The sequence below is a fragment of the Corvus brachyrhynchos genome, unplaced genomic scaffold (assembly GCF_000691975.1).
Source record: "Corvus brachyrhynchos isolate BGI_N302 unplaced genomic scaffold, ASM69197v1 scaffold10, whole genome shotgun sequence".
NCBI classification, from domain to species: Eukaryota; Metazoa; Chordata; class Aves; order Passeriformes; family Corvidae; genus Corvus; species Corvus brachyrhynchos.
Genome location: NW_008236180.1, coordinates 2,456,308 through 2,478,100, shown reverse-complemented (window position 1 = coordinate 2,478,100; position 21,793 = coordinate 2,456,308). Strand labels below are relative to the sequence as shown.

General features: G+C 51.8%; 1 protein-coding gene across 1 annotated transcript in view; it reads right to left on the bottom strand.

Moving 5' to 3' along the window:
* Window positions 1-21,793, bottom strand: part of CDH22 (cadherin 22) — a 52,961-nt gene that overhangs the window by 16,182 nt on the left and 14,986 nt on the right. The window contains exons 4-7 of the mRNA XM_017733193.1: window positions 12,454-12,621; window positions 11,336-11,523; window positions 10,257-10,510; window positions 3,023-3,159 (exon numbers count right to left, since the gene is read on the bottom strand). Of these exons, the coding sequence (XP_017588682.1) occupies window positions 3,023-3,159; window positions 10,257-10,510; window positions 11,336-11,523; window positions 12,454-12,621 (747 nt within the window). The remainder of the gene's footprint in view (window positions 1-3,022; window positions 3,160-10,256; window positions 10,511-11,335; window positions 11,524-12,453; window positions 12,622-21,793) is intronic.

Here is a 21,793-nt window from a genome sequence, read left to right as displayed (position 1 = left end):
TGCAGAACAGAAGACTGGGATGTGCCACTCTGCTCTCCAGCCCTGATGCCACAGCTCTGGGGCACAGGGTGTGTTTGTAGCTGTTGGTGCAGCTCCTGCCTGCAAACCAGATTGCTGTGCCAAGGACAGAGCAGGGGCATGCCAGGGGTATGACTCGTCTGACAGGTGGCTGTATCAGAGGCTGGAGCTGAAAACGTGGCTCCCAGCTGAGGGGAAGCAAAGTGGAAGCAGCAGTTAAGCCAAGTAACATATAAATGGCTCTCACCTCTCCTGAGTCCTGCCCAAACTCAGCAGCATGAGAGTCATTAAACTGCATCCAAACACAATGCTCTGATTAAAGCCAGTCTCCAGCAGGAAGATTTATCATCTCAATTACCAGCAGTGGACACAGCAGTCAAGGCCTCATCATTTTACATGAGCAAAGAGGAAAACAGGAAGAGAATCACTAATATTAGCCCAAGGAAGGTAAACAGCTTGCGAGGGAGATGAAGATTTATCTGTGGGAATGCTTGGCCTGGTCCCAGGCTAGATTAGCTGAACAGCCCCCATGCTTCCTGCTGGCTGCCACGCTGCGAGGCCAAACACTCTGCTAGTCCCCGGCCAGCCAAGGCAGCTCCTGGCTGGGGTGGCAGAGCTGTCCCTTGCTCCTCATGCCAGCAGTGAGAAGCCCAGACAGCTCATGGGCACAGCTGGGCACCTTCTGCAGCTTTTCTTACTGCTGTCAGGGGCAAAAACACTCTGATACCCGCAGGTGGGACACACCCTGGACACGGTCTGTGCTGCAGCAGCAAGCGGGTGCCAGACAGGGCTCTGCAGGGTCGGGGCACAGCTCCTGTTTGGAGCTGCTCGAGCCCCACAGGCTGTCTGTGGGAACAAGTGCTGCCAGTGGGGCTGGCTGTCCTTCAGTGGTCAAATCCTGCCCAGGACAGCCCAGCCAGCAGACCAGGAGGGCAGCTTGAGGAGGCCACAGGGATGCCACATCTTGTTGTGACACACTCCAGGCCAAGTGACTGGTGCCATGGGAATCAAGCGGGCCCTGGCACCATAGGAATACAGTAGGTACAGTTTCCCACCAGTCCCAATGAGCTGAGGCACCAGGCACAATCCTGGGCAGCAGGACTCCCACTTCTTGGGTTTGTTCCATTCCTCCTGCCAAATTTGCATCTCACTGAGGAAAGAGAATATATGACCACTTGCCTCTGGTGGAGTTGGTGATATCCAACTGTGGCATCCAGCTGCACCCCATATGCCCATGGTGAGCATCACAAAGCCCTGCCAGCACCCCTGGCCCAGACACTTGTGTGCCAGGAACTGCACTGCTGGATGTGCTGATGCCAGCGTGGAGGCTCCCAGCCGCCCTGCATTCCACGCTCCCACTGCCATGGCTGATCCCACTGCACCAGGCACATCCCAACAGCTGCTGCACAGCCCCGCTCTGAAACCCCTCCATCACTCAGAAGGCTGTACCTTTACAACTGCCCTTTCTGCCAGAGGATTCAGACATAAATTGTACTTTAAATTCAATATCAGTCATTAATATTTCATGATTACAAAACGTTAAGGATAATGTCACTGGGAAGAATGTCTGGGCAGTTAAAACGGATGAGTCAGAGCTCACCATGGGAGAAGTCAGAGCACTGAAGAGTCTCCCTGGCTTTTGAAGCGATCCAGCCTGACAGGCTTCCCTGCCAGAGGGGAGCTGCAGCATTTACTGACTTGTTCTAAAATCCTAGCTATAGCGTGTAAATATTGTCCTTCTGATTCTTGTCACCTCACGTTTCCTGTGGATGCTGAGTTGTGCTGCAATGCCGCCATCCCCTCCTCCCTGCAGAGCCTCCCCATGGAGCCCCCGGTACAGGCCACAGCTCGGCTATGGGCTGCCCTCCCTGTGATGTGATCAGGCAGGGCTCACAACAGTGCCACAGCCAGACAGTGCAGGGGTCACTCCCGTCATCCAGCACAGAGCGAGACTGGGATGCACCACGGAGCCAGAGATATCCCCTCAGGGCAGTGGGGGTCTGGCCAGGGCCACTGACCTCTCCTCTCCTGGGCCATGGGGCCTATACCCTTGCCTGGCCAGAGTGGGTGGCAGGATCTGACCTCTGGGACCCAAGTTAGGCCTTGACCTGTCTCCTTGAACATGAACAGCAGCTTCAACACTCAAGAATGAGCAAAGAAACACTCACAGCAAAGCCCGGGGAAGACTCCTGCCCACAGACAGACAGGCCTTGGCACATGTCAGCAGGGGTAAGGAGGTGCTCTGCAGCCACAACAGCTCCCTGGTACCCACTTGCAGGGCAGAGGCAGAGCACAGCAGGGCCCAGGCTACCCTGGTGACTTGCACATCCAAAATACGGAAAATTCTGAAGAATATGGCAATGCCTTTCTGTTTCCCAGCATCGTGCCTGGGACATTCTGCTTCCACAGTCCCTTCCCCCTGCTGCAGTGCCAGGACCTCCCATCCATTCCTTCTGTACCAAGCCTGCACCTCCCCAAGCACACAGAAGGCATCCAGAGCTACAAACCCAGGTGCAGGTACAATCTATGAGTCCCAAACACTGAGAGCTCTGGCAGAAGTGAGTGCTGACAGTCCCCCAGTGCCACAGGGCTCCAGCTGACAGGACACCCACGCAGGGCCCATGACTGAACTGGGGAAGGCAGGTGATGGGAGCACAGCCCCCCGGGAGCCCCCGGTGCTGCTCAGCAGGTGTGAGTGCAGGCAGTGAGCTGCGCAGGGATGACTGGCAGAGATGGTGCAGAGATAACACAAATTTGATTAGTGTTCATCAAATATACTATTCGACCATGCTCCCTTATTAATGCTCGACTCAGGAAGAGTATTTTTAGGTTGTCTAGGGAGATGTCAGACTCAGTGCTGCTGCATTTATTTTTCTTTTTTACTTCAGCGTTGATTAACGCTTGTGTCTTGGCCACCCCCTGCGATAACAGCACCCATATTCCTCCTCCTGCCCCACTCCAGTTCTGCACAGACCCTGCTCCACACAGCATTCCTCCATCTCACCTGCTTCCATCGCCAGGACAGTGATGTTGTGCCACCCTGCTGTCTCCCGGTCCAGGACCTTTCCTGTCACAATAGCACCTGTTTTGGCATCAATGTCAAAGATCCTCTCAGCATCTGTGCTGCGGTCGATGGCGTACCTGTGACCAAGCAAAAGGGGGAAACCATGAGCAGCTGGATGTGCCAAGCCCACCCTTACCACCAGCCCCAGGAGTACTGGAATCTAACACCACAGGCCCTGGATCACTGCTCTCCTTGTCCTGTGCTGCAGCATGGTACAGGAAGGCCTGGTTTCTACCAGGCTGCAAGCCCAGAGCCTTCCACTAAAATTAAAGCGTGGCTTTTGGTGCATAAAGTGGAACTGTGCACAGACTTTGGATGAGGGGAACAACCTGCTCTGATGGGAAGCTTATGCTCTGGATAAAGAGTGCAATACAGAAATCGTGGGCTGTAACTTCACTTGTGACTCTGGGAAGCTTCAGTGCTGTAGGTTCAGGAAAAGCATGAACCAAGCTGAAGGTGGGCACCCCTGCTCGAGGAGCCCATCTCACCTACTACCCTCTCTCCTGCTCCTGCCCCTGCATCCACTCAAGTGAGAGACCCAGAAGGCAGCACACAGTAGGCTGTAAGCCAGATGTGCAGACACCTCAATTGCTAGAGCTGGCACAAAGCACAGGATCTGGACTGAACCTGTGCAACTGGTGCAGCAATCCTGGCAGCAGAGGAGGGGGCAGCAGCCAGCATCCCCCATCAACACAGCACATCATGCCAGCAGCCCCAAGATTTGCCCTGTTTTGAACTTCCCAGTCCCACAAGGAACAGGCTGATGAGCTCCTCCAGCTCAGACTGTGTCCAGCTGCTCAGCAGACACCCATCACAGGCAGTTCCACTGTGCTCCTTCAGCTGCTCCAGTGCTGCCCCAAACAGCCCCTCCTGAGGGTGGAACCCATGTACTCGTTCCACTGTGCTCCTTCAGCTGCTCCAGTGCTGCTGGAGGGTGGAACCCATGTACTCACTGGGCCACCTCCAGAGGACATGATTCCCACTTCTCCCCAAGGGCAACCCCACAGCTCATGAGGAGTCAGACACCAGGTTTAGTCCTGAGCCTTCACCAGGACACCACAAATCCATGTGGCATGTCCTGCATTTCCAACCATTACACATGGAATGAAGCAAGCCAACATTAAATCAGGGCACAATGAGATGTGAGCTCCTGGGGGAAAGGGCTGGAAGGAAAATCTGATCCAGCTGAGGCCCTCGAGCACAGCCGTAGCACAAATAACACAAACCACCACTGCAATCAGAATTAGAAATCCAGAAGGCCTGCAAATCACAAACAATACAGCATAATGTTATTGTGTACAGCATCTTTCACACACACTGAATCCCAGAGTGCTTCACAGAATTAAATAATACAAGACAGCAAAGAGTACAAAGGATAAATTACCAAAAGGAGGGCTGTGAATAAATTAAAGCCTTCAGTCACATGTCCAACCACAGAAGGAAGATAAATGTAGGGACAAAGCACACTGGAAAGCTGGGGAGGTAGGACTGAGAGGCCACATTGGACAGGAGCAGAGCAGGACAGGCTCCAGGCTAGCAGGAGGTTCAGGACAGGGGAAGTGCTCCATGTGCTGCAGAGCAGTTTTCCAGCTGTGGGTCCATCATCCCCATAGCTCACAGCTAAGGAACATCAGCTCACCTTCTCCATGCAAGGATGACCATAGATGGCCCTGTGCTGTTCTGCCCCATGCCCTGGGACAGCACCAGCTGCAGATGGGAGTGCCTCTGGCAGAGCCCCTGTCCATCCACACAGCTCCATCGCTGATGGAGGCACACACAAAGGCATTCCCACACTGTTTAACATGTTATACAGTACCAGATTACATTCCCTAGCTCTCTCCCTTTCACAGATGGGGAGATGAGAGAGTAAATACAACAGCACTTACTTGTAGCCAAATAAAAACATTCAAAAGTCGCTATCTAAATTGCACTGGCACCCAGCCACCATCTAGCACCTATGTAGCTGACTTCCTCTTCCCCCCCTTGCATCTAGAGGTGATGGACATCTCTCACAAAAAGCCAGGTACAAGCTCATGTATCTCAAAACCAACTACTAGAGACTGCCTGCATTTTCTGCTCCAACTCCCAGCTGGCAGCAGAGCTTTTACAGGAACACAGCCAACTCCAAAAGGGACAGTGACACTGTCTCGGCATGTACTGCAGCCTCTCATCCACTCTCTGTTCACCCACTGCAAAGGAAAAGGAGAGGTCTGGCCACTCTGAATTGTAGAAATCAGTCTGATGCTCTGCTGGAAAGAGGAACAGAAACTGGGATGACAACACCTAATACCTTTCCAATAGCATAACTGATTTTACATAACTGCTTCCATTGTTCTCCCATATGACCCAACCTCAAACACGTCCTGCATTCCACTCCACTTTTCATACTGTTCAGTTCAAGATGGTACTTCACTCTCCCCACAGCTTCTCTGCCTTTCAAATAAGCACATGCCTGTTTTGATCACACTTCTGTCATTGCTGCATAAACAGAGACATCTGCAAAAAATATCCACACAGAAAAACCCAGTTAGTGATGGGAGACACCCCCAAGCCTGGATACATCTGACAGGGCTGCCTGCCCAACCAGAGGACAGGAGGATGGCAGGGAGTGTTCAGTGTAATGCCACTGGGAACCTGTTCTTATGCTTCTCATTGCTTTGCTGCTGAGGTTGTCTTCTGTCCCTTCTGAATGGTCTGCTACAGACACGCTGCCTGTACCCCATGGCCAGGCACAAACCAAACCACAACTCTGATGCCTTTGTCACGCCTGCTACAGAGAACTGTCATCTTCTCCCTGCCACAGGGAAGGAGACAGAGCTCAGCACACTGCCTTGGCCACATCAGCAGGGCTGATCCTGCTGCCCCTCACTGTGACTGTGGAGGTGGCCAATCCAGGTGGGTCTGCAGCTCTCTGGAGATATCAAAGGCCATGGAGGCTCTGGAGCACTAGGCTGGCATGGGAGCTGGGGACTGGGGGGGTGGCGCAGGGATGTCCACCCACCCCCCCAAAGCCACAGCCATAACCTGCTCAGAGCTGCAACAACAGACTTCACCTTCCAACAGCTTCCATCTCATCCCACGCTGGAGCAAGCAGCGCTTTGCTGTGCTCACTCACATCATTTTGTGCAACACAACCTTCACCACCAGTTTCTCCACTTCTACTCCAGCTTCATATTCACCCATCCCACTGAAGTCAAACGGTGCTTCTCACCTGGGAAGAGGCAGCATTTAATCCCTCGTCCTCCAGGTACTCAGGGACAGGACCTATGCTCATCTCTCCTGCAGCTGGCTGGTGCTCTGTATCTGGAACCGCAGTCCCCAGCTCTGATTGGGATGCGGACCTTGTACTCCATTTCCCTCTCTTCCTGCTGGCACTGCCTGTTGATGTGGATGTTACAAGTGACTGTTTAATTTCGACAGCTTTCTCAGTGCTCATCTTTCCCATGAATGCATTTCTCAAGCAGTTTGTTTCACTTCTCCCTCGAACACAACAAGAAGAACATTTTATGCCATGTGTTTTGTTAATAGCGAGCTTTTCAAACACTGTATGAAAAGCTTTTTGTTGTGTTTGTTTTTTCCTCCTCTCCCTTTTGTATTGAAGCAGGTTGTAGTTCTTGCTGTGCTGTTGGAGTCTACAAAATGCCCATGTCCAACACGTGTCTCCGGATTTGGTGAATGCCAAACAAGAATATCTCTAAGAACCTTAAATCCCAAGCAACATCTTCCCAGTGCTGATAAAGCCTGGAATGCACACAATCAGAGCACAGGCTCCTACTGCAGAGAGAAAAACAAAAGCCTCCCAATACAGCCTCACACACACAGACAGTCTATCACTGTATTACTTCATACAATGGCTCAGCTGAGAAAAACTGCACTATGCCCAGAAAACACACAGCTAAAGCCAAAAAGCCAACTGGAAACTAAATTTTTTTCTGAAAAGGAACAGTTCCAGCCTTTGATAGGCAAAAAAAAAAAAAAAAAAAGGATGGAATAAAATAAAAAGAACCAGACCTTTAGGAGGGCATTTCCCACACTGGTACCACAGAAGGTTTTGTACCCCACAGAGGGTTCATACAGCCCTCGCCCATGCTGAGCTCAGCACAGCTCCCTGCTCACGCACTGGTGTCACTGGGAGGGTGTCCTTCTCTGAGAGGTGGGGTGATCTCCAGGCACCTCCTTGCACCCAAGCAAGCAGCTGCCAGGAGCTCTGCAGCCAATATGCAGCTGGAGTGAGGCAGCGAGGAGGTGCCTCAGGGATACCCCTTCAGTCCTCATGTCTTTGTAACAGGTCACTTCGACCCAGTCCAGATTGTGGGAAGGGATTTGTTCTCAAACCAAGTCACTGCATCCTGTGGGACACGTGGATCACCAAGACGGCAAGGGAACATCAGGCTGGAATGTGCCTCTGGCAGTTGCTTTGGGCACAGCAAGAGTCACACAGCCTTGTTCGTGCTGGCCCGGGGCTGAAAACAAAAAGCCAAGGGCACCTCCCTTCCCATTTGGCTAAAAATACCTCTCAAACCTTGTTACTGGCAGCCTGGTGTCAGCAGGACCTGGAAACCCTGACAGAGCTGATTTCTGCTCTGCTGTCTCTGGCAATCCTTGTTCTTTCCTGCCTCAAGGGGAGAGTGCATCTCAACATGACAGGAAGTTGTGGCTCCCCTATATACAGGCAGAGGCAACACACAGACCTGAGTCCAGGAGAGCAGCCACTGCAGAAGCACAGCCGTGCCTCTGCTCCCACCTCTGGCAGGTGAGGAGCAGGAAATTAAAGGGATCCACTGAACTGCAGCAACTTCAAAGGGTTCATACCAACTTCAAGGCGATGAGGATCAAATGCTGGTCATGCCATCAGGACCAGGTACTCTCTGATGTATCAGAGGTGAAGTACAAGTGCTGGCTTCTTGTGACTGCACTTCCGAGCAGCACACTTGAAACGAGAGGTGACTTACTGCCGTCTCCTGCTGATGGGTTAGTGTCACATCCTGGTGCTGCAAGGTGCTGGCATTAATGTCTGTGCACTGCTTTGAAGCTGTGAACGGCTGCCTACGCAGCAAAGTATTTTATTAAATTACCTGGCTAGCCAGAGGACAGGGAACCAGGAGAGATCCAACTGTACCTTCCTCCCGAGTTGGTGCTGCATCAGCATGACCAACATCAACCTGCAGCTCCACTTGGGTATGTGTTAAAATGGCTGTGAAGGCTCATCCTGCTGCACTGCCAGTGCTCATGACAGCAGGGACTGCCAACACAGAGGGAGTGAAGGGATGGACCAAGTCCCACAGGGAAGCATGGGGGACACAGGATGAGCTACCTGCCCGGGGATAGCTGGAGGCAGGACACGTATTTGAATGCATCAAGCCTGACAAGGGAAAACACATGGCAATTCCCAAGCTGCAGCAGATGCCTGGGAGTCCTGTTGGCTGGGTCCTTGTGTCTAAGCACGAGGCACTGCCTTGCCAGCACGGAGCTCACTGGAGGAGAGACTCCCAAAGCAAAGTTTGGGCTCTCACCATCTTGCTCCTGCCCAGTACTTGAATCCGCTTCTCTCTGGTCCAAGTCTCCACCGCCTTCTGCATAGCATAAAGAGCCTCTCTCCACTGCTTTCTTTTGGTCTGTCTGCAAACAATGCAGCAAGCTCCACAGGGAAGCAACACAAAGAACAAGAAAAAACAAGAATAAGAACAGTTCTGTCCCCAAGGTCCCTTTTCTACAATTACAGATCAGAAAATAAAATCTATATTCTGCAGCACTGCTAGAAACAGTCAAGTGAAAAAGCATGTGCACACACACAGATATGCGGACACACCACTCTCCTGAAGGGTGTGAGCTGACAGCCACATGCTCAGGGGCAGCAAAGAAAGAAATCAGACATGTAGCCTGACTGGAGAGGGAGCAGAAAGTCACAGGACAAGGTGAGCAGAGGTATGTTGAGAACACATTCAGCACTCAGCACCCACTAGTGTAAGTGGTGCAGCACTCATATACACAGTTCCTGGCACATCAAGGCTGATTTCATTCATATTCCCCCCAAAGTCAACTTTGAGCATCCAGCTTTGTGACACAGTACTCTCTACTAGCTGCCAGGCATCTGTAGATGGCAGCTTTCCATCTGTAAATGCATTTCTGAGCTTTCTAACCATCTCAGTCTTTGTTTCCATGAGGATCAGGAGACCCCCCTCACCCCACCATGAAACAGTGGGTCTCCCGTGGCTGCACAGCACCGGGCTCAGTGCCCCAAACAGGCACTGGGGCATCACTGAATGCAACCAAGTGCTGTAACTGAGCCCTCCCTAGCCTGTCCCCCTCCACCACACGTCCCTATCCCTGTCCTTCCTGGTCTATTGCTGTGGGGCTGACTCCCTGCAGAGCTCTCAATCCAAAGCCAATGCTGCTCCCTGGAAGTGAGCGGCTCCACGGGTGCCTGCAGCCCTGCTGGCACCTGGCACCAGAACACACATTTCAAGGAAATTTTCCACACGTTGAGGATGTTTTCTGAACACCAGATTTTCAACCCAACTGCTCGTGACTCAGGCCAGTTGGCAGGGGCAGAAGGCTGCTTTGTGCCTTAGGTAATAACAATTTAACAAGGTAACAATCTCTTTAGCCACAAATTAAATGGAAATGGGAAATGTCCTGTGCAGATAAGCTGCTGCCTGGATTATGTCCCCTGCCCAAATACAAACTCCTCTGATCTTTGATCCTATGCACACATGCACGCACACACAGCCAGGCTGTGGCTCTGCACCTCCCAAGCCTCACCTCGTCTATCACCCTCCACCACTGTCCTCCTGCCACTCCTGGTGTCTGGCCTGTGTCAAGTACCACTGCAGATAGCTCGCTGTCAGCAGTGAGGACACGCAAGCATCACCCAGCCACCTTCCCTGACACTCCCTTGCACTCACAAACCCATCACCTGTCAGTGACGTATCTGTCGCCTGCGAGACGGCTGCGCTTGCTCGTGCACAGGCTGCCACTCACCTGCCAGCTGCCTGTCCCACGAGACGCTCACACACTCGGCCACACATGCAGCACTTGCCACTTTTACCTGCACTCTCCTACCTCCTCTGTCCCAGCCACGGCCACAAGCCCTCCCAGACCACATGTCCCTTGCAGGTGACCCCATGGCCACGCCTGGAAGGGGGATGCTGTCAGGTTCGGATGGCTGCTTTACCGGACAGGGTGGTTCGCTGTGTCCGGGTCCAGGGCAGTGACCACCCCCACGACAGATCCAACATGTGCATCCTCCTGCACCTCCATCAGGTTGGAGGGGGGCCGGAACTCGGGGGGCTCATCGACGTCCAGCACTGAGACGCGCACGATGGTCTGGTCCCGAAAGGTGCCCAGGTCCACGAACCGCGGGTCCACGAACTTGTTGAGGGCCTCCACCACGACAGTGTGCACTTTTTTTGACTCATAGTCAAGAGGCTGGGACAAGGAAAGAGGGTAAGCCACAGCCAGTCCAAGGTGCCCCTCTGCTGCCCCTTCCTTCACCAGAGACATCGGGGCAGTACTAAAGCCACTAAAACCACCTGCTGCCAAGCAGTGCCTCTATAGCAGCCTGGGGGCTTCTGCTTTGCTCTTCTGCCAGCAACACCCATACTGAGGGGGCAGGAGGAAGCATCCAGCCCACTCCTCTCAGGGCTCCTAACAGGGTGCCCAGGCTGTGAGCAGCCAGGATTCACTGGGAAGACAGCACAGTGTGTGCTGCACATGAGCGAGTTTTGATCATTAATCACCCCATTCTTATTTCTACAGGGGAGGCAAGCTGCATACAGTGGCCTTGAAGAACAATCATTCTTTCCTGCCCGTACCAAATATTTGCTTGATTGTTTTTGCCACCAAAAGCAGATACAGTTTAAGTGCTGCTGGTCAGGTACAGGAATTAGATGGGCATTTTTCTCCCCTAGCAAGTGCTGTCAACAACAGCTGTAAGCACTCCTCTCTGCAGTCCTATGCATGGTGCCTCCTCTGCACAGCTTGCTGCTTCACTGCCACCCCCAAGCCACCCTGGGACTCCAGCAGGCACTCTGTGCTGCCCCTTTTCAGCCTTTCCTCCCAGACAGCCCTGCATCTTGCCATCCAGGCAGAGCAAAGACAGGTCTCTCCCTGCATCAGCAGGCACAAAAATGCAACTGCTACTGCTAGAGCAGCGCTCAGAGCATTTTCAACTCAGATTCAACAGCAGCAGTCCCCAAAGGAAAGGGTCCTCCTAGGGACCTGTGCCCTCCCTACTCAACCAACGCTTCTCACCTTCTGTACCGTGATGACAGCCTCTTGGGTATTGCTGTCCGTGGTGACTTTGAACATCTCCACCCCTTCCTCATCCTTCACTTGATATGTCATGTCCGTGTTCTCCCCGACGTCGGAGTCCTCTGCCTTCACCCTCCCGATGGCAGTGCCCACGGGGGCCGTTTCGACAATGCTGAACTGGTACATCTCTGGAGGAGAAATGGGTACCAGGGTCACTGCTTCTGCCTTTGAACCGCCCCCAGCCTTCACAGACCTACCTGGGGCACCTTTGGGCTGTGAGAGTTGCTCAAACCCCACCGTGTCTACAGTCCAGAATGGCCCAAGAGGAGAAGTAAATACACCAGCCAAAAACAAGGGTTGAGGGAAGGTAATTGGGGAGCACTGACATTCCAGGTGCTGTGTGAAGTAAGGGCTGATTTCTCTGCATGGACACTGCAATCAGTGCTGATTCCTTGCAAAGATTCCTTTACAATTTCTGATTTCTAGGAGATGCAGCCTGAGAGCCAAGCCTCCTCCAGCTCCTTCCCTGGGAGCTGCCAGGCCCCACAGTTGGAGTGTGCTGCAGAGCCCACTCCATGCAGCAGGATCACTCTGCACCTCGTCTGGGGAGGGTCCCAGATCAGACACCAGCACCAGCCACAGGCCATTAGCAGCAAGTTGAGAAACAGAGCTGTGCTGTGACAAGGCTGCTGCCCTGAGCCATGTCACTGTTCTGGAACTGGGGCAAGAGTGTGCCAAGCTCTCACATAGCAGCCAGGAAGTGCCAGGCCAGCAGCCAAGTCCCTGCCCCAGCTCCCAAGGGACAGCAGCATGGTGGGTCTTGCTGGCTTCCAGCTGCTTGGAGAGGGCTCAGGAAAGGGCCAGCTCTGCTCTCCCACTATGCAAGTCATGCTTGCTTCCAGGACCTGCACTGGAGCAGGGATCTGGCACCCACTGTGCTGCCAGGCAGGAACACATTCTGACCCAGGCCCGGAGCTGGGCATGCCACGGTCCTTTGGTATGGTCACCCTGCCAGCAGCTGGAGTGGCCAGGCTGGCTCAGCCTGCAGGTTCCACCCCACCACCCACAGGGAACCAGGACATGCTCCAGTGCCCACCCCCATCGCCAGCGGGACTTACTTTGAGGGAAGCGTGGTGGGTTGTCGTTGACATCAGTGACTACGATGGTGACTGTGGTGGATCCAGACAGGCCACCCAGCTGTCCTGCCATGTCTGTTGCACGGATCACCACCTCGTAGCGGTCCTGTGTCTCACGGTCCAGGTCTGCCACGGCTGTCCGGATCACACCTGGAAACCAGCAGAACAGCTGAGCACAGGCAGGGCCCAGAGCCACAGAGAGGGTGAGGCTGGAAGGGGCCACAGGAGATTACTTTGGACAAGATCAAGACCTAAACAGGATCAGCTGGATCTCCCTCTTCACATGGTGCAGATGTATTTCACCAGCCTTCATGGCCCTTCCCTGGACTCACTCTGGTATGCCCACCAGAATCATATTTGGCAGTCAGACACAGCACTTGCATCTCACCAGTGCACAGTAGAAGGGACTGTCACCTCCCTTGACTGCTGGGGACACTCTCCCCAGCCACAGCCCTGGTGCTGCTGGCTGCGCTCACCCCCAGAGCCCACTGGTGGCCACAATTGCTGAACCCCTTTGCAAGAGGTCACAGAAACAAAAGCCAATTAAGGGAAGAGAAGGGCACTGGGGAGAAGAACAAGCCCAGGGGGTTGTCAGCCAGCCAGAAACATCCCAAAAATCTTCCTGAAGCCCAGGAAATGGCCACAGGCCCAACCTGCTCCCAGCAAGTCTCCTCATAAAGCATGAAAGAGTCCCAACTGCTGCTTCTCCCGTGGGCTACTGGCAGCTCCCACTGGTTTAAACCCTGGCACAGAGGAGGTTTGTGCTTCTCTCCAGGGTGACTGGGAGCTGGGTGAAAGATCTGTTGGGGTCAGAGGATTGGTGGGGGCAGGAGTCACAGGAGGGAGAGGACTCATCCTCACCCCCACCCAAATGCGGGGGCTGTGCTGGGGCCAGCCTCAAGGTCTGCTCTGTAAAAACCCAGTCTGAGTCACAAAACCCCTCTGGCACAGATCTGCAACAGCCCACTTATCCTGATCTGCTGAGCAGGAGCCAGGCTTGCTGCAGCACCCCTTACAGAACAGGGCTGTCCCCAGCCCAGGCCCCATCTCCAGGTGCCGTGGCCCAGGCACACCTGGGGGAGACCTGTGTGATCTGGAGAAAGGGAGGAGGGACAGCACATTTCTAAAAGTCTGTCTGCACAAAACCCCTCATTTTCAAATGTCCTTCTAAGTTAAGAGACCAGAGGTGCTGAAACACATGCTCTGTGTCAGAGAATGCACTGGAGCTTAACAAAATGAATGGTATGGTAGTACTTCTTACAAAAGTAAGTCTCTTAAAAACAGTGTTTACAGGTCTCCAGTATTCATCTGGGATTGGGGAAATGACTAGGACTAAAATATAAAGGAATGTAAAACAGAAAACAAAGAGCAGTAAAAGCCTGAAACCTCTGCGAATGGCAGAAATTACCACTCACCCACGACTGTTTCATTTAAATGGAAACGAAGTAGAGAAGAAACATTTTGAGGATGAAAAAAAGAAACGACTCTGCCCTGACGTGGCACGAGGGTCACGAAGGAATGAGTGCTTACATGGATACAAGGTCATTAGCACCACATTCCATTCCCTCTGTACAAGCAGCACCCCGTAACAGACAGGAATCAGCTTAAAACCCCCTCCAGCTCAGTTTTTTAACATTCCCACAGATTAGGACATTGTTTTATGTTTTCGTAAATCCTCTTTCTTCCAGGGTTTTCTGTTTAACTCTCAGCTTTACCTCCTCCTACTGTGAACTGCAAATTCATCTCGGCTTTGTTTCACCAGTAATCCTGCCTAGTGCTAGGGACAATACTGGAGGAGGCTGCTGGAATGGGTCTCCAGTGAGGGGCCTGACCCAGAAGGAACAGGAAGCTCCTTTCTTGCTGAGCAAACAGTAGAGAATCATCCAGTGGTCTGAGCACCTTGCAATCCATTTGCTGATGTGCAGCACATCGAGCAGTGGTAGAGCATCGAAGCTCCAAGTCACCAAGAGCACAGCAGAGGGGAGAGCTCAGTTCCAGCAGGCTGCAAGGAGCCAAGATATGGCTGCAGGGATAGATCCCAAGGCTTCTGCACTCCACAGCCAGCAAGATTCCAGTTTCCCTGTTTGCTTGCCCGGTGTGGCCTCATGCACCTCCAGACAAGGGCTCACACCATGGAGGTCGGAGGCAGTCAGAAATGCCACCGAGCTGGGAGGATTAAATTCCTACCCCTCGCCCTTTGCATGACATTACAGGTGCATCAGGAGCTGGCAACACCGTTCAGGAGACATTTATCACTCCTTCCTTTCTGAAACTAGCAATTATTCCAATGATTAGCATTGCCAGGATTTATTATAAAGACATAACCACCATTTCAGATCCTCGCCATTCTCCAGATCTCGTGGATAGGCACCATTATCACCCAGTTTCCCCTTGTTCCTCTGTCACTTCAAGTTCTGTAATTACCCGGACTCCCCTGCCTTCAGCCCCATGGATAAGGGAGCAGGTGTTTATTCTGTGATGGGGCCCAGGGTCTGCTCTGACCCCCTCATTCATCCTGGCTCTGCTCAGAGGAAGCCATTTGGCAAGGAGTCCCACTCCACTTCACGCAGAGAGGCAGAGGGGACACAGGAAAGGGAGGCAAGAACATGCCTCTGGGCACCCATCCCAGCCAGGATGGCACCCTCCCACCTGGGCAGCCGGACCAGCCCTGCACAAACACCCAGGGCTCAGGGACCAGCCCCAGCTGCTCGTGCTGACAGGCCTCTCCTGCCACTCCACTGTGAATACAAAACCGTTATTTCTGGGCAAGCACTATCTCACTGAAATTTAAGCAATTCTGTTAATTAACGGGGTCTGAAGCATTTTATAATGAAAATGATTCATGTCAGCACAATAGTGATGAATTGGGATGAGAGGGAAAAAGCTCATGCATTCACCAAGGCTGTAATGACTTAACTGAGCTGCTCGTAATGATATAGTTCATAATATGCCATGCAAGATGGGAGGAAAGTGCTCAGGCACTTCCCAGAACACCTCCAAGGTCACTTGTCCCAACGGGGAGCAAGTCCAGGCCATTTGGCACATACAGAATAGGGCAAATGTCCCCAACCAGCCCCTGTTCTTCCAGCAGCACAAGGCAGACAAAATCTCTGCCTGTGGCTGGGGTGGAGACTGATCAGAAACTCCCTCTCATGGTGTTGTGCTTCTAGTCCATCCTGGAAAACTGGGGATCTGCTGCAGACAAACTGCCCTGTGCCCCAGACCTCCAGGAGCCCCAGCAGGATTGTCACTGGGACACTATTCCCAAATTGCATGGGCCACACCAGGCCACCAGCCCAAGAGTCAGGCTGGTTTTGTCTTCTAGGCTGAGGTACCGCTCACCATTTGCTAGTAGCCATGGCAAATCAAGGTCTCCACACAAGCTATGTGCACATGTGGCACTATGGGCACTGCCTTAAACACCCACTAGCAGCAAACCTGCATGGTCCCATCTTCCAGAGCCAAGATCGTCTCTGCTCCCAAAACCTGACCCCCTGGGACTCTGCAAAGAAGCTGCAAGGGATGGTGACAGACCTTCCTCAGGGCTGTACACAGAGCACAGAAAAGTTATTGCTACCATCTCCCAAGATTCACCTTCTTTCCAGCTGGAAAAACTGACAAATTTTGTCTTTCCCAGACACTGCTAACAAAGTAAGAACAACCTCGAGCTCAGACTTGTCTCTCCCATTCTTGTCAGTATCTGTTATAGCTGAATAATGTGGACACATGGTGGCATACCCTCTGGTACAAGGCACATGTGGCTTTCCAGCATGATCCAGATTAATCAGTATAATTACCAGGCAAGGGGACACTTACAGCATCACATAAATGCCACTGAATCTGCTCCAACGGCAGACTCTTTTTGGGCGATAAAAACAAAGCAGGACGAAGCACTCAGCAGGTAACTGTCTTCCAGGAATCCCATCATTATGGGCTTTGCTCTGCTCTCAGGTACTTCTAGGTCAGATGTCCACATCCTCGGAGACTGTTTGGACAAGGCACCTTCCAGCTGAGGGCAGAAGGAGCAGTAAGGCAGAAAGTCATGGAGTAACAAACAGGGAGCTATCCTAAGGAGGTTCCTGGTCCATCTACAGCTCAAACCAGGCAGTCTTCAAAGGCAGATGAGATTACCCTGGGCCATAAACAATCAAATTTTTAGTATCTCCAGGGATGGAAATGCCATCATCATGGTGACAAGGCTTGTCTTCCTGCCATTTGGATCTTTTTACTGTGCAAGCCTGAGAAGAGTCTGGGTCTGTCTTCTCTATCCCTCTCCTATTTAGCTGGATGAAACAGATTAATTCCTGCCAACAGCCTGGTCAGTTAGATCAAACCCATCTCTGCCTCAGGCCAGGAGTGGCAAGGCACCTGCCAAACAGACTGCAGATTCCTCACCTGTGCCCTCACCTGCCTGCAGGGACATAGAAATACCAATATATCTGCCAAGACACGAGTGCTGCTGGAAGCACACATCCTGGAAGAGGTCAGCCCTTGCAAGAAGAAGTCTTAGCCCCAAGACCCAGCACTTCAGTCACCCTCCATCCCCCCATCCTGTCCTTCAGCTCAGCGCAATTTGGGAGGCAGAAGCTAAAGGTGGTCTGAGTGAGGTATGAGGCACAAGGGTTAGGGGGTTCATGGAGCACCTAACAAGGGCTTGCTCCAGGCTGGAATCAGCCTTGCCCATGCCAGTGCAGAGACAGCACACTCACCCTTCCTTTGCCCCTTCTTTTTAGCAGCTAAGTCCCTCATCATTTAACATTAATCCCCTTGGCACATTAGTAGATACACTCTAATTTCCTCAAGATGACCAAACATACAACTTGGTCCCAAATCAACTGAAGTTCCTGCATCAGTCTGAAAAAAGAGCTGTTAATGTTCAACCTCGCTAATAAGAGGAATCCCCTTAAGTAAACGTGGCTTCTCTGAAGACTCCTGTGCCTCACACTCAGACTGCCTTGTGCCTGTGCACAGCTCTGGTGGATAAAGGACAGGGATGGGGCACAGACCTGCACAACCCTCTGGGCACACAGGACCACACACATACTGATACATGTGTGTTTCCAGGCACCAAGGAGCATTTTTAACAAACTGGCAAGAGCAGCAGAGAAATGTGTTCTGCCCCCCACCACCACATCACACAGATCAACAGCTCATCAGCCCAGCTCAGCGTGCAGCAGGCTCCCAGACACAGCTCCTCTCTCAGTCCAGCTTCACTGCCCCAGGACCAGGGCTGTGGTCTATCTCCAAACACAGCAAGGCTGGAAGGTAGGGATGAAACAACTAAGGACTGAACACAAATAACCATCAACTTCATCCCAGCAGGCCAGTATCTCCATTCTTTTTCTCCCTGGCATAAAAAACCTCTAAGCCCTTACCAGCTCGGTCTTTGAATCAGGACACAGGCTCTAAAACTCAGGAGCTGGTTTAAGTCATCATAAATACCAGACTGCATTTCAAATACCCTCTGAGTCCTTCTGCCTTTTTCCTGCATTCAGCAGAGTGACAGATTTGAAGAACAACCTCTTCTTTACGGTAAAAAGTCAGGTTCCCTTGCACTCCCCCAAACTGACAAGCTGGCTTTTAAGGAAAGCACCAAGCATCACGAAACCTGCAGTGTTACATGCTGTGGTTGCTCTGTAGCACTCAATATCCCTGCAAAGGGATGAACAAGACTGCTGGAAACAGGGGCACCAGGTTGTGGGGTGTTGGGCATTTTCAGGTTCCCTCCCAAGGAAGGCTGTGTGCAAGGGATCACAGGGAGCAGTGAGTCTCCAGCCACGCTGCCCAGGGATAAGAAAGGGCACTGCAAAGGACATGGGAACAGACATGAGCAGGCAGGCACAGCTGCCTGCCAAAAGAGAGATTTGCCCCTATAAAGGTGAATAATCTGCAGTGGTACAAAGAATGCAGGGTGATATAAAGCAGCATGAAAACACAGCCCTGGGATTTAAATGCACAGATTTCTCCTCTCATGTAGATGCACTCAGAGTGCCCACACTCAGGTGCCTGTCTCTGTATCTGAAAAGTATCGTCTTGAAAGATCTTGGTGAGGATGAGATTCCTGGAGCTGGAACAGGAGCTGTCACTAAACCTCCCACCCTGTGTCACTCTGGGCAGAGTTGGGCTCATGGCCCAGCAGTGGTGAGGGGGGCTCTGCTGTCAGATTAGTGCTCTCACCCAGAGCCAACACCCACCACATCAGAAGAAGCAGCAGGGCAGAGCTGTGTGCTGGTCGCTGTGAGAGCACAGCCTCCTCAGCAGACCAGGGCAGCCACAGCACAGGCACTGCAGCTCACCTGCTGCAAGGAGCAAGGATTGGCTGCACCCCTTCTGAGTGAGGAAGGCAGCACAAAGCAGAACAAGCTTAATGCCTGCAGGCTCTTGCAACAAGCCACGGGAATATTCTTATAGCTGGCAAGAAAACCTTGCCTCCAAAGCTTCTGCATACAAAGCTCCCCATTCACACCAAAAAAGCCAGCCTAGACCTTCAGCATGCACATGTGAAGTTCTTGAACCTGATTTGGGGTACACAACACAAGTTTCAGTCTGTGAAACTGTCTTGGGGTGACTTTATGATGTGTATCCCATATCACTGCCCTACGCCCAGAAATTAATTCTTGTGGCTTTCTATGCCTCTAAACTGAGCCTGAGAGGGAGAAGGAAAAACTGAGCAACACTTTTTCAAAGCAGTTTGCAGCTTGTTCAAGGTCACACAGAGATAGTGACTTTTTTTTCCCAGCTGCGGCAGGGGAGTGAGGAAGCAACCGGCTTGCTGCTCCTGGGTCAGCTTTTGGCCAGTTGTTCAGCTTCTTTTTCTCCAGAGAGAGACTGAGAGCTGAACTTTTTTTCCCTTCCCTGGAATTTCAGATTTTCTCCCTTTTCTACTGGACTGCTCCAATACCAGAGCACACCAGGAGGACTTTCCACCTAATCTCAAAGCATGAGAGTGGCTGGTGTGTATGACAGAAAGAAAAGCCCATGTGCATCAGCTGTGCTTTCTCTTCAGCATCATTCAATTCTGGAATCTTCCTGCAGCATAAATGCCATACTGCTGCTCCCACTATTGCAGTGGAGCCATTTAGATGCTTGTCTTCCTCCAAAAAGACCCGAGACACTACAGGCATTCAGGACTTACTGAGTGGCAGGATTTGGCATAGCACAGCATCCAGACGGTTTGGGTCTGCCTGTGAAAGGTCCATTGAAAACAAAATCCCAGCTGAACACTACAGCTGGTAACATCCAAGAGCAGGAGACAAAGTCAGCTACACATGGTCCATGTTCTGTACTCAAGCATGGAAACCACTTTTGTACATGCCACACCTGTGCTATGTAGGAGGGTGTGAAAAGAACACAAGACAGGGAGGGAAGAAAGAACCTGTGCTGGAAGGAGTCAGGGGCTGAGGTGGTGTGCAAGGCAGCACATGCATGCATGGACCTGCAAGGAATGGCAGAGAAGGAGGTCAAAACAAAAAAGGGAAATCAAATTGTTCTTCATTACCATATATTATAAGAAATGTAACATGCCAGGTTTTTATGGTTCTTTTTATGGCCATTAATAACAATGGTGGCTCTGAGAGCTACACTGCTGCTATGGATAATTAAATCTTATGCTCAGGGCAGAAGCTGGGCCACCCCGGGCAATCAGACCTGGATTCCCCTGTGCAGCATAAAGACTTATTCTAACAGAATAAGAGTGGGAGCAGGCTGGGGTGTGCTTGGATGGATATGATGACACTGAGTGCCCCCACAGCACTGCTGCATCCACATGGGCCAGCACTGACAAGAGGGGCACGAGGCCACAGCACAGGCTGCAGCCACAACCTGAGCGGCTGATGGGCAGAGCTGCAGCCCTGCAGTGCTGCCACACTGCCATTTGCAATTCAGACATTGCCAGAGTCAGCCCCAACACCTGTGTTAGCAGCCAGATATCCTGGAAACAGACACGCTCAAGAGGGGCCGGAGTCTTCTGCAGACTGTCAGCAGTTTTGCCTTTATGAAACACAAGCAAGTAAAACAGTAGATCAACCCCCCAGTGTACAGAACAGCCAGCTTGAGAATTAAGACACAAAAAGTCAAGGAATCAAGAAGCTTGGATTCCCAGAGTGACATTAATTCTCACCACAGTCCCACAGGGCACATTTTAGTTTATGCCTTAATACAGAGCATTAATGTGGCAGGAAGCTGAGCCTCTGCACGTCCTGGCTTGTGCAATTTGCTCCCAGTGGTCCCTCTCCATTCTAGCAGCCAGACTTCCACTCACACAAAGCTGTCTCAGATTAACAGAATCTCACGTGCACCTGAATTTTCAGTGTTTAGCCTATTGTTCCTACACACACAATATAAAACAAAGCAAATCTGGGAGAGAAGAGAGCCCAGGTGCAACAGCTCCAGACCAAGGGGGGGGTACAGCCCCAACCAGCTGCTTGCTGCCCTCTCCCCACTGCACCAGCCTCTGTCCAGCCAAAGGCATTTTCCACCACATGCCACAGTGCTGATGTCAGGAGCTCCCAAACTCCGAGATCTGAGCCTTCCTCCAGCAGCAGCCAGACTGATGGCAGAGCCAGGGCTGGGACCAGCTTCCCCATGTGCACCAGAGCGTTGTGAGGAGGTGCAGGGCTTCTTGCAGATGCAGAGGCTCAGGCACACAGACCTTCTTTACACTCTCCTTACACCAGAATCTCCAAACAAATTTCACTCTGACTTACATAAAAACAGCCTCAGAAAATATCTATCAGCACAGACACAGATCAGCCTGACAGAGACTGGTACTTCAGCCCAGGGGTTGATACCAGTCCATGCCACTGTGGTTCAGCAATAGGGTGGGGAGGACTTTGCTGTCCAGTTTTCCAACACAAGCTGCAGCCCCTCAGCCTGCTTGTCCTTTGACAAATTTTCATTAAAATATGGGCACTTTACTGCATGCTTTGTGCCTTAAATATCTCTTATTAGCATTTGAGTGTCTTCCTCCTTAGCAAGCTTGTGAGGCTCCCATTAAGGGTAATGAGAGTCAAACTCCTGGGAGGCAAGGAGAATATATGCCCCAACATCTCCTGGTTATGGTCTCCTCTAACCAGTATGTCAGAGCATCATCTGCCAGGGATTTATTACAGAGGCATTTTACAACAGGCCCTATTATAAGTTATTAAGGAATGGAGCAGCTTCTACTGTTCTTTCATTAAATATTAATAGAACATTTATAAACCTATCCTTAATTTAAAGTGTTACCTTTAATCAAAGCCCTGGTGATAATGATGCAGCCTTTGGTAAGGCCCCTCTGGTAGTATTTAAACCTTCTACACTGAAGTTTTATGCGCCTGTGGGG